Here is a 12768-nt window from a genome sequence, read left to right as displayed (position 1 = left end):
CAATTCAATACGAATCTTCATATGAAATGTGACATTTAAACTGCCAAGACCCTGACAACCATTTCTGGCAACTGTCACTCGTCCCTCGTCCACATGTGTTTTATAACTTGACAGCCGTCACATTTTTGAACACTCTTGGCGGCCAAAATGGGTAAACGTATTCGCGATTACGTTAAATATTCCCTTAGTGAGCTAGAGTGCTACGTGAAATCCAAAACATCATGTGTTCAAAAAGTCAACACACCCATCCACTTGAACTTCCCGCCGTATGGCCTGTCCAACTTCAAAGCAACACTTCAGGATATCATCGCCCAGAGAAAGATTGGGTTTTACGACGCTCGATTGAAAGGAATCATCCTTGATATACGCAATATAAAAGTCCTCGGAGATGTGGCAGCTCTACGATTCGATGATCCAGCCGTTCATTTAAATTTACTAGCGGATTGCTATGTTTTCCAACCGCAGGTCGGAGCGATAATCAAGGGATTGGTTAAGCATATCTCGGAAAGACAGATTGGTGTGATTATCTACAGAGTGTTCAGCGTTTCAATACGACTTAAAGGCCGGGTACCTCGTAATGTACAGCTGAATTCGCAGATCGAGTTTCGTATTAAGAAATTTGATTTGGAGAATGTTATGCCGTTCTTTGAGGGCGAGCTCGTTGGCGATTTGGACGACGAAGACGAGGATGTTTCAAATGTAAGTAATTGGATTGTATTTTCCTCCGATTCTTGGTTAAGATAGTTCAAAATTCCCAAAACATGGCTAATTCCATAAAATACCTTTGTTTCCACAATTCCAGACCCAAGATACAACTTCCAGTTTCTCGAGAAGAGCAGTGAAATTTGAGTCGAATCATGAGAACGCGAGCAGTGGCTATAACTCTGATCACTCTCATTCAAAGCCACCAAAAACGCCAATCAAGAAACAGATGCGGTCCGACACAGACAGCGATGATTCTAGTTACCTAGAGCCGGGTCAGAGACCAAGCCAAAGCAAAGCCCGCAGTCCTGATATTTTCGATGATTCAAGCTCCTCAAGTGATGACGATCGAACCGGACGCACCAAACCGAAAATCAAATTAGAGAAGTCATCCCAGGAGCCGACAGAACTGGAACGAATAGTACAAAAAGTAAAACGAGAAACGTTATCCCAGGAAGAGATTTCATCAAATCACCGACGGAGGAAGGGTTCAGTATCGGATAGTGAAGTTTCCGAAATAGAGCCTGGTCAACGAATCAAAGAGGAGCCGCTATCACAACCCCAAGAAGAACTTTCCCAACGGTCGAAAAAGAAGCAAAAGGTAACGAAAGAGCTATTTACACACACTGACTCTGACTTAGAAACCACAAGAAAGATTAAAACGGAGAAGCTCTCCCAGCGTTCCGACAAGGATACGCCCCGAAAAGTGAAGGAGGAAGTAGACTCAGTGAATGCTTCCATGAAAAATATCCTGGAGCAGCTGAAAGCTTCCGCACCACTTGCAAATTCCACTGCAGTTATATCATCGGAAAGCCCAAGTAATGAGAAACATCGCAAGCGAAAGCGCATAAGTTCAATCGCATCCGATAGTCCTGTTCCCGAAGAACGTCACAAGCGACGAAAAATTTATCATACAGAACCAGTAGTCACCGCGGAAATACATCTAGATAGCGACTTTGAGATGACAACAACCACGTCGTCAGCAAAACGCGAGAAGAAAAAGAAAAAGGACAAATCCCACGATGTTACAAATGATTCTACAATTTTAGATCCAAACAAAGTTATCGACCTCAATGAATTGTCGATAAAAAAGGAGAAAAAGAAGAAAAAGGCAAAACATAAAGAATCTGAAGATACCAGTGAAAGCCTCAGTAGCTCGTTAAGCAATATTTTAGCTAAAATAAAGGCGGAGAAGTCGGTGCAGTTATGATTCTTTTATTTTGTTAATAAAGATACTTTTTACTATATAAAATTGTTTTTGCGTCGAATGATTGGTATCAAATGGTATAATCTAGAAATTAGTGCTCAAAAAATACATCCAAGTGAACATGTCGCTTTCAATTCGCTATCACCACTCACCTTTATGATATATTATCTGCTGATATCCGGCCGGACAAAGCTTAAACTCTTCAAATGATCAACGGTCAACTTGTTTTGGTAGATTGAGAAAATTCCGAGTCTGCATTCACTTGATAACCAACCGCATCGATTGAGACGATACTATCTCCTAGATCTTTGGTGCACCGATTACTCCTTTTTGACCAGAGGACCCTCTAAAAGTGATGACTAATGGTTTCACTCAGGGTAGCGATGACCCATCAGATGCTAGTTTCAGCCACGCTTCTCCCCGATGCAGATATGATGTCACGCCTATTAAGTTGTTCTGCCCTCGTCGAAGCCTATCGGCAACTAGATTGGGTGATAGGGTCGACGATCATGACTTTGTGTGAGGGAGGCCGAGCATGAATCATCCTAATTGGGATGCTGCAGGTGGAGTAGAGACGGCATTCCAAAATTCGTCCCCCTCTTGTCGTATCGAGCACAACCTATCATTTTATTACAGATATGGGGCGACATCAGCACTACCGCTTCCCCGATCTTCTCAAATGTGCATCCCCTATCACCCCAGAAGTTAGCTGTTGCAAAGAAAGAGTTCGAAGATCTCACGAAACAAGGTATTTGCATATCATCCAATAGCTGTTGATCATCTCCACTCCATATGGTCCCTAAGCCAAACGGCAAATAAAGTCCTTGCGGAGATTACAAGCCTCTGAATACTCAAACAATTCCCGATCCATACGCTATTCCACTCATCCATGACATTGCGCACTCATTGATAAACTGTCGTGTTTTCACGACCTTGAATCTGGCCAAGGCGTATCACCAAATCCGTGTAGCTCCAAAAGACATACCGAAACCTACTATTTGCACACCTTTCGGACCCTTCGAGTTCATCAGGATGACATTTGCCTTGTGTAACGCTGCGCAGACATTTCAGAGATTCATCCGCTCTGTCCTACGGAACTTAAACTTCTGTTCCGTCTACGTGAACGATGTTTTGGTCGCCTCTTCTTTTAAATCTAAGCATTTGGACCATCTCAAGTGCATTTTTCAACGTCTCCTTGAGACCGAGCTCGTTCTAAACGTCGAAAAATTCAAATTTTTACAGAAGCAGGTGAAATTTCTCGGCAACCAAACCCACACAAGATTGAAGCGATCGAAAACATTCCCCTGCCAACTACGGTGAAAGATCTGCGAAGATTCTTGGCCATGTTAAACGTCGTTTCTTTCCCAAGGCGGCTCACCACCAAGCAATCCTCAACACTTAGTTGTCTGGACCCCAAACAAAAGACTCCCACGTGATTGCGTGTTCTACTGAAGCCGTCAAAGCCTTTGAAACTACCGTATTCGTCGATGCCTCAGACACAACGGTAAGCGGCGCTTTTCGCCAACGGATGAACCAAACCTGGCAACCGTTGAGTTTCTTTTCGAAACAACTCAACCCAGCTCAACGTAACCACAGCGCCTACGATCGTGAGCTATACGCCTCGTACCTCTCTCCATTAAATACCTCCGCTTCTCCCTTGAGGGCAGGCGTCTCTTCGCCAAATTCAACAACTGAGCTTCATCGACCAGTTTACTTCCGGCATCCAACACATGTCCGAAAAAGACAACGTTATTGCGGACGCTGTATCACGAATCTCAGAGGTCGCAATCCCCGCCGCAGTAGATTATATGGCGATCGCCGAGGCGCAGAAAGGCGATGCAGAACTTCAGAGCCCGAGGGCATACTCCAAATACAAGTTCAAGGAGTTTCCTATCTTCGACTCAACCCCCTTCTTACTGTATGAAACCTCAGAAACCCAGGCCGTTTATTTCGGTCGATTTTCGCCAGGCAGTATTCCACGAAGTACACGATCTTGCACACTCGGGTATCAGGACGACGAATCGGCTAGTGACCGGAAAATATTTCTGGCTGTTCATGAACAAAAACGTAAACTCTTGGACCAGCCAATGCATCGTGTGCTAGAAGTATAAGATCAACAAACGCATAAAAAAGGAAGTAAGCATATTCCCTCGGTCGACCAAGCGCTTCCACAATATTCACCTCGACATCATTGGCCCTTTGCGAGAATCGCACGGATACAAGTATTGCCTCAGAATCATTGACTGGTTTACGCGGTGGCTGGAGCAATACCTCTAAATGACATTGCGGCACAATCATGTGCCGAGGCCATCTGTCGAGAATGGATGCCGCGCTTTGGTGTACCGATCGTAATCATCACGGAGCAGGGAATGAAATTTGATCTACTTTTTCTCGGAGTTAGGCAACCTCCTGAGTTTCAAACGCCGCAGAACCACTGCATACCATCCGCAGTCCAATGGGATACTGGATCGTTGGCACCAGACGCTAATGTCGCCTTAATGACTCGCGACGATCCGTCGTGGTAGCAGTGCTTGCATTTCGTCCTCCTCGGCTTTTGCACAGCCCATCGAGAAGAGTTGTCCAGCCCCGCAGAGATGGTGTACGGAGAGAATCTGCAACTCCCCGCCGACCCTCCAGCATGGTGCGTCTAATTAGGGAGAGTGAGACCAAACCAATCAGTTGGCGAAAAGCTTTATCTATGAAACAGCTATTCCAACATCCTGATTCTTGTTTGAGGTTCTATAATCTTCTTTTCTTTAGCCTTTGTTCTCTTCACAAGTGGAATTAGCTCGCCTTGATTGGCTGTGTCATTTTGTTCTTTTAAAGGCCTGATCAGGATGTAGCTGTGTGGCTTCCAAATCCTCATCTTTTTTCTTTCGGGTCTCATTTGCAACGTTCTTGTTGTTGTTGCCATATTTGCGATGATCTTATGCTGGATTTCTTTGAAGTGACTGTTGTCGAATCGTAGAATTTTTAAGCGTTGCATAAGATGACGCCTTGGTAAATAGGCTGGACTCGCTCTTGTGTCTGACGAAGTAAGATTTCTTTTAGTAGCTGAAGTTGTCTTTCAACAGTAGGTAATTGACTGGAGATCTCTCTTTCTTCAACAGAGCCTTTGGTTTGTTCGGTGCCCTTTTTATTTGTGACCCATTTTGTTTGTCCAGGTAAAGGTCAGCATTTGATGCTATTCATAGTGAAGAATATATTTAACTAGAATTCTTACTCGCGACTTAAATAAAATGCAACCAAAAGGTTTTTTTGCAAATGGATCGACCAAGTTGAATCATTTGTTGACAATCTAATCTCTAACCAATTGACTTATCAGCCCACCTATTAAGTGGAGCAACCAGTTGGTGACAATGTTTGCATGGAGTTATGTCTGCAGAAAATACTCAAACTATACTGGCTTCGTGTCTGGATAGCTGATTGGTTGGAGCACAAGGCTCAAATTTTACTGGTGGCAGTGGGATTTGTGTCATAATTTGGCGTCGGATACCAGTCGACTCAGTTGTGAATGAGCACCTGAGTCAAATCAGGGTAATAATCTTGGGGGAGTACAACGCGGACACATTGCCTCCTACAATGTACTGTACCGGTCTTGAATGAAGTTCTTTAACACACTTCACGGCCGTGATCCAATAGGATTGTTGCCCTAATGATTATTATTATTATTATACTGGCTTGCCATTTCAGTCCCTTGAAGGAACTAATAAATCATCGGAGAAGATTCACAAGGGTCGAATGATCAGTGTGATGGCTCCGACGAATATCAGTCAAAAGTCAATACGAATTCGCGGCAAGATTCCAAAAAGCTTAGCATAAAAATAAAGTGTCTGGGAAATTTTTGCTACTGCTTTCAGGTGACTTTATCAAGCCTCCTCACAATTTATAAATGTTCAAAAATATAGAAACATTACGACTGAACGATCTAACTCAACCTTAATTAAATGCAAATTAAAATTATAGGCAAACTCCCAGCGACATTAAACCGATACCACGCCTAGAATAAAGACATTAGTAGACTCCCTAAGGACTAGAATAGTAAAAAGCGAATAGGTTTTTGGAAGTGATAAACTTTTTCAGCAGAATTCCACGAATGATTGAGTGGTCTTCGGAAACTACTTTTGCTTTAAACGCCATCAAGCCGCAATTGCTTGAATCTACAATTTTAGCCCCGCCCTTTGCTTTATTGACCAATGCCTCAAACGAAGCTGCTGGTAACCGTGGAGTTTTTATTTGAAACAGATAAAATATGGCACTTACAATCAAAAGCATTCAAAATTTCAGAATCTCTCTAGATAATCAACGGTTCAGTTTACTCACAGATCATGATAAAGAATCTCCTCGACAATTTAGACACCATTATCGCTGATATTCGACACGTTTGTGAGAAAGGTGACATTGTTAAATATGCTTGGCCATGAGTTTCTGAGTAGATTTTTCAGCCATCGCAGAAGCTGAAAAGCTGAAGCTTAAAATATTTTCACTAACTTCAAACCTATGAACGAAAGTTTGTGTGTGATTCGCATCAGGACTCGTTTTTTCAACCTCTAGCTCATCAATGTGCATGGCCCGGCTGAAATCAAGAGAGATGCCGTGAAAGACAAATTTATGCACGCCTGTTCGACTCACAGTGGTCAAAGGGTAGTATAGGTAACAGGGCGAAACGTGGATTGGTACCCATGATGGAGCATAAAACCTGAAGCTAAAGCTGAACCAACACCAACAGCTCTACTACCAAACCCTATCTCCACCTCCACGTGGTGACCGCTGGGAGCTCTTTCTTAACGAAAAGCTGCAGACAGAGAAAGATGAAGGCGAGTCTCCCGCGCCTAAAAACGGGACAAATCGTACCAACTGGTTCTCCAGGTTGGGGGTTGGGTAGGGCTGACAACCCTACACGGAAAACAACTTGTTACGAAGCCACAACAGGAGCCTCGGACAGGACGGATTTTAAAACGACGGACCCGGCAACGCCAACGGAATACCGATTTGCACGCTTTTCCATGGAATGTGCGCTCCCTGTACAGAGATGGAGCTGCCAGGAGCTAGCAGATACCCTGTCGTAACATAGGGCTGATGCAACAGCGTTACAGGAGATGCGTTGGACAGGGACCGGTTTCCTGGAGAAGAGTCGCTACACCATATATTATAGTGGTCATCCAGTAAACCATGTGCTCGCAATAGGTTTCTTAGTAAGCCAAAAAACGAAACCTGCTGTTATCGGCTTTGAACACATAAACGAACGGCTATGCATTCTACGCTTGCGAGGCAAATTTAGAAATATAAGCCTCACGCTCCTACAGAGGAGACTGCAGAGTGGGAGAAGGATACCTTCTACGAGGCAGTAGAACGAACCCTCAAAGCCTTTCCCAGGTATGATATCAATATCATACTTGGGGATTTTAACAGCCAAGTAAGGACGAAGTCCGTATTCAGGCGATACGTTGGCTCCCATAGCTTACATAACAATACGAACGATAACGGAGTGCGGATTATTCAATTAGCAGTGTCACACGAAATGGTTGTTGAAAGCACCCGCTTTGCGCGGAAAGTGGTCCACAAACAAACGTGGGCCTCTCCAGACGGGACCACTTTCAACCAAATTGACCACGTGTTGATCGAACGCCACCACTTCTCAGCCTTGATAAATGTCAGAACATATAGGTGGGCCCATATAGACTCGGATCACTATCTCGTTGGCATGGTGCTCCGAGCAACAACACCACCAAGAATCCCCTCTGAAAATCAAGGTGAGAGTTAATACTGATGCCATTTACAACACAGGCCGCCGCAACATTTATAAGGGGAAATGGAGGCCGCAACAACCGCAGCTAACAAATGCCCTGGAGATGAAGCATTAACAAACGATCTTCACAATCACCTGAACATCGTTATCATAAATACGACCACAAACATGCTTCACCCTAATCGCAAAAAGAGTCGTAACAGCTGATTCGACGATGAATGTACACTAGCAAAGTAACTCGGGATTTTCGAATTTTGATTGCTCGAATCAAAGGGCGGACGAGATTCACGAATTCAGAATACTTCACTTAGTAGAACTTTTGGACACGTTTCAAAAAGGAACCGTTAATCCTCCCGTGATACCTGGCACTCCTCAAAGGAAACTTCTAAAATCGTTCCCCACAGGGTCCCATCACGGCTGTTCCCGGTGCCAATCAAAACCTTTCTCCCCGCCGCGGAATCTGAAAAAAAAAACAAACAAAAGGGATCACGAGAATTCAATCTTCCTCGTCTAAAGTCAGAGAACAAATTAAAGATGAATCATTGAGAACGGAACGGCGTAGCTTCGGACTCACCTCATCCGCCACTTCATCCCTACGAAGAAGAAAGAATATTTAGTTTTTCAAATTCTGAAACGAAGAGATAGCCGTTTCACATAAAGGTAGGGAAGGATACTCCTCAGAAGCTCGGACGGCAATACCTTTTAGTATATAGCCGCAAAGGCCCGTAGATCCAGAGACTTCTGGAAGGCAATCACCTACGAGACGCTACATATCAAAGACAAACACAACAAACGATTAGCTTTTATGGTATTCTACCAAGGATAGAGCAGGAAACTTTACGTTACAAGGTGGAAAAGGAAATTAAGACTTAGAAAAACTTGCTTCCGGGGAAAAGGCGTCAAACTTAAAACTAGAATTGTGAAGGAAGTGTATATGGAGCCTAGCCAGGAACAATGATAAAAAACTACTGATTGTCTATCCGAACCACCAAACAAAGTTGTGAGCCAAAATAGGCTATCTTCCACTGCTCCAGGAAAGACCTGAATCCAGACCATTTGTAATGACTTAAAGGAAATAGGATGAGCAAACGATCATCCTAAATTACCTGAGGATGTCAGAAAATGGAGGGTACCTCTGGGGACACGCCTCAATAACGAACTTAGGCAGAAGAAACCATGATCGGGGCTGTGATCCGTCGTGGATCTGCCCTCTGGGTTGCGGCACTCGGGTCCGGAGACTTACGGCTTCACGCGGGCGGTCGAGCTGGTTTTTTTTTTCATTTTTAGTTCGCGTTCTGGTTTTTTTTTTCGTTAGATCGTCTCGAATTCCTTCGTTTGTTGTCTATTTTTAAATCCGGTGCAGATCCACGCATCGTTATAGACACGTTAATTTTGTATCAATGACACGTGATGGATCAAAATGCTCAAAGGGACCTCACATTTCCGAGCTAGCACAAAAGCGTGCAAGAACATGTCAACCGAGCACTTTGATGGAGCTTCAGTCTTTGCAGGCGGACGTTCATGGTCAACTTCTCTCTCTCAATTGAGGTTTCTGGGATAGCTCTTCCCTCTAGGTCGTTCTCGGCCAATTAGGATGATCGTTTGATCCTCTTATTTCCCCCCAAGTGCATTACAAAATCCAATCGAGCATTTGTGGGACTACCATGAAAAGCAGTTACACAAACACCACATTCTTTCGAAGAGTTCTGTAAAGAAGGCCCTACAGGATGAATAGAATAGTATACCTCCAAGTATTACGCAGAAACTTGTGCCATTTATGCCATCGCAGATGCAATCAGTCATGGAAGCCAAAGGAGGCACAACCAAGTATTGATATTTAACCAATAGACAAATATCTCAGAATAACAATAGTGGTACGATCACTTTGTCGCTTAGAATTGCTCATCATCATCTTCAACGGCGCAACAACCGGTATCCCGTCTAGGCCTGCCTTAATAAGGAACTCCAGACATCCCGGTTTTGCGCTGAGGTCCACCGATTCGATATCCCTAAAAGCTGTCTGGCGTCCTGACCTCGTTCCATCACAGGCAGGGTCTGCCTCGTCTTCTTTTGCTACCATAGATATTGCCCTTATAGACTTTCCGGGCTAGATTGACGAAAACGTGCTCATTTTGCCTGTCAGCGCTAAAAAACTGGACTTTTATAGCAAAATATTGTATATTTTTCCTAATTAATTCTAGAATTAATCACAATTGCAATAATTACAAAATATCATTGCACCACCCCAAAAACTGATAAAATTTGACTAAGATAAAACATCTCTGGCAAAGGCAAGTCCTTTATGCAGGACTTCCTTATTTTCCTTCCAGCTCTTTTACAAATGCGTTGAATTTCTCACTTTTCGCTTCATTTTCCTGAACCAGAAGAGGCTTCAGCACTGAAAAACCCAAGTGCAGAGTTCCAATTGTCCCAACGAGAATCAGCAACATGCGTTGATTCGGGGTCATTGCCTTTACATGAAAATATTGGAATGGAATCTTTCACATAATTCCGCTTCAAATACTCAATCACTCACCGTTAAAATTTTAACTCCTCAAAATTATTTAACAATTTAACACAGCCAGGATATCATGTGCTGCCTGACAGCCGCTTCGAACGTTTATCTAAACAAATTAATTCGAGAATCGAACCTTGGCCGTGCATGCAATTCACCAACGTTCGTTGGTGAACTTTTGTTTTGACATTTTGGATAAGAGTGGAAAACCGAGAGGTTATGTGGAAGTTGTTGTTTATACGTTTCGTGGGAGTTTTATAAGATCAATTGGGCCCAAAATCTATCTTAATTTTCGTACCGTGATTGTGATTACTATTCTATTACAAAAATGTCTGACGACGACGAAATAGCGTACATAAAACGACCACGCACCATTCACTATGGATCTTTGGAGGAAGCTGAAAGGCAGCGACAACAAGCACTCGAAAATATTGAATCTGACGAAGAGGAGTACGAGCCGGAGAGTAAGAAAGCTGTCCTGGCTGCAGCGAGTGCAGCTGTAAACTCAACGTCTTCTACAGCGACTACGACTATAGGAAATGTCCAAGTGTCCAGTGAATACTTCGACCTCGAAGCCGAAGTGTAAGATGAGACCCTTCAAAACTTGAATAAAATAACAAATATCATTTTGAAAATTCATTTGCAGCTCAAAAGACAAGCAAGCTCTCCTGGAGGAATTCGAACGAAAACGTCGCGCCCGCCAGATCAACGTCAGTACCGACGATGCTGAAGTCAAACGCAACCTGCGTCAACTCAACGAACCTATTTGCCTTTTCGGCGAGGGTCCAGCCGAGCGTCGTAGACGTCTCAAGGAACTTCTTGCTAGCCTCGGTGAGAATGCTATTCGCCAAAAACAAACCGAAGAAGAGGAACGGAAACAGCTTCAAAAGGAACAGGAGACAACTTGGTACCATGAAGGGCCAGAATCATTGCGTGTTGCAAGATTTTGGATCGCCGACTACTCCCTGCCCAGATCGAAAGCAAGACTAGACAATGCTCGGAAATTGGTGGAGCTACCAAGCTCTATAAAAGCTGGTCGAATGGTGGAACTGCAGAAACGGATACAATCGCTAGTCCCTCTTTGCAGTCAAGTTGGCGATTCACGGCCTGTGAGCTACTGCGCGTTCAACGACAACTCGACCCTGATGATGACGTCCAGTTGGTCGGGTTTGTGTAAATTGTGGAGCATTCCGGATTGTTCATTACAGCAGACTCTACGTGGGCACACAAGTTATGTTGGGGGCGTTGCATTTCGACCGGCTGTCCCTTATGATGCAAAGAACGAAGTGGCTATGGCATCAGGCGGACATGATGGTTCCGTAAAATTATGGGCATTTGGGAGCGAGGAAGCTATTGCTGATATTACAGGACATATACCCCACAGAGTGTCGAAGCTTGGATTTCATCCATCCGGACGATTCCTGGCCACTGCCTGCTACGACTCTTCTTGGCGATTGTGGGATCTAGAGCAGAAACAAGAGGTTTTGCATCAAGAAGGTCATGCCAAATCTGTGCATTGTCTTTCGTTTCAAATTGACGGTAGTGTGATTGCCACTGGGTAAGTAATATAAAGAAATATTTGGGAGTTGTTCGTTTAGTCCATAATTTCTAACTCTTTTCAGAGGTTTGGATGCTTTCGGTCGAATCTGGGATTTGCGAACAGGTCGATGTATAATGTTCTTGGAAGGACATTTAGGCTCGATATTTGGCATTGATTTTTCACCAAATGGTTTCCATATTGTAACCGGAAGTCAAGATAATTCATGCAAGGTAAGTTTTAACATTTCAAAATATCACGGACCAATTCGCTATCCTAGCACTTTCAAAACAGCCAAATTCTCTATTACATCTTTGGAATTATTTCAGATTTGGGACCTTAGACGTCGACAGACTGTCTACACGATTCCGGCACATACAAATCTTATATCGGACGTCAAATATCAAAAGGACGGAGGCAACTTTTTAGTCACGGGAAGCTATGATTGTACGACAAAGGTATGAAGTTCTAAATATTCCCATTGTACATTGTACAGACGACAAATAAGGGATTTTCTACTTCGAATCAAATAACTTCCTGAACAAGGATTATGTTTTTACTGAACTTCTTTTTACAGATCTGGTCCAACAAAACGTGGCAACCGCTGAAAACGCTTCACGGACACGACGGGAAAATAACGAGCGTTGATATTTCACCTAATTCGCAATATATTGCGACTACATCGTTTGATCGTACTTTTAAGTTGTGGTCTCCTGAAATTTAGCCTAAGATATTTGTAAAAATTAATATAAATAAAAAAAAACTTATGAAAATGGAAAGGTCCTTTTCGTACATTGGCAAAAAAGGAGATTTTATAATTCTATGTACAGAGTGAGGATTATCGAATTGTCGCCGATCGAGGGAGGCATTTCCACGGGCAAGTGAAGCGTGGTCTGTGGGATTTCCAGTCCCCTTGACTTTTATTTATTTATAAAGTCTAAGGTACGCAAAGGGCGCTCCGGAAATTTCTGGGTTACGCATAGTATTCGAAGCCGTTCAGTGAGTGACATCAGTAGAGCGGCAGGAGTCCATCAGATCAGGCGAGAGCACACATTGAG

The 12768-nt window shown here is 43.5% G+C and overlaps 2 protein-coding genes and 1 long non-coding RNA gene across 3 annotated transcripts; 2 read left to right on the top strand and 1 right to left on the bottom strand.

The window, feature by feature from the left end:
• Nucleotides 1–55: 55 nt before the first annotated feature.
• Nucleotides 56–1949, top strand: LOC119651446 (DNA-directed RNA polymerase I subunit RPA43). Its single transcript, XM_038055050.1, has 2 exons — nucleotides 56–699; nucleotides 803–1949. Exons 1-2 carry the CDS (start codon nucleotides 148–150, stop codon nucleotides 1910–1912), a joined length of 1662 nt encoding a protein of 553 aa, XP_037910978.1. The 5' UTR covers nucleotides 56–147; the 3' UTR covers nucleotides 1913–1949.
• A 7868-nt stretch (nucleotides 1950–9817) lies between these two features.
• LOC119652795 lies at nucleotides 9818–10349 on the bottom strand. Its single transcript, XR_005249597.1, has 2 exons — nucleotides 10195–10349; nucleotides 9818–10129 (listed from the first exon to the last, which is right to left on the bottom strand). It is a non-coding gene; the product is annotated as an uncharacterized LOC119652795 (long non-coding RNA).
• A 33-nt stretch (nucleotides 10350–10382) lies between these two features.
• Nucleotides 10383–12483, top strand: LOC119652794 (U4/U6 small nuclear ribonucleoprotein Prp4). The gene is made up of 5 exons (XM_038057117.1): nucleotides 10383–10755; nucleotides 10820–11731; nucleotides 11796–11943; nucleotides 12040–12168; nucleotides 12288–12483. The coding sequence occupies exons 1-5, from the start codon at nucleotides 10502–10504 to the stop codon at nucleotides 12432–12434; spliced, it is 1590 nt and encodes a 529-aa protein (XP_037913045.1). The 5' UTR covers nucleotides 10383–10501; the 3' UTR covers nucleotides 12435–12483.
• The last annotated feature ends 285 nt before the right edge of the window (nucleotides 12484–12768 follow it).

This window comes from Hermetia illucens, chromosome 3 (assembly GCF_905115235.1).
Source record: "Hermetia illucens chromosome 3, iHerIll2.2.curated.20191125, whole genome shotgun sequence".
In the NCBI taxonomy this organism is placed as follows: domain Eukaryota; kingdom Metazoa; phylum Arthropoda; class Insecta; order Diptera; family Stratiomyidae; genus Hermetia; species Hermetia illucens.
This window is presented reverse-complemented; position numbering and strand designations above follow the sequence as displayed.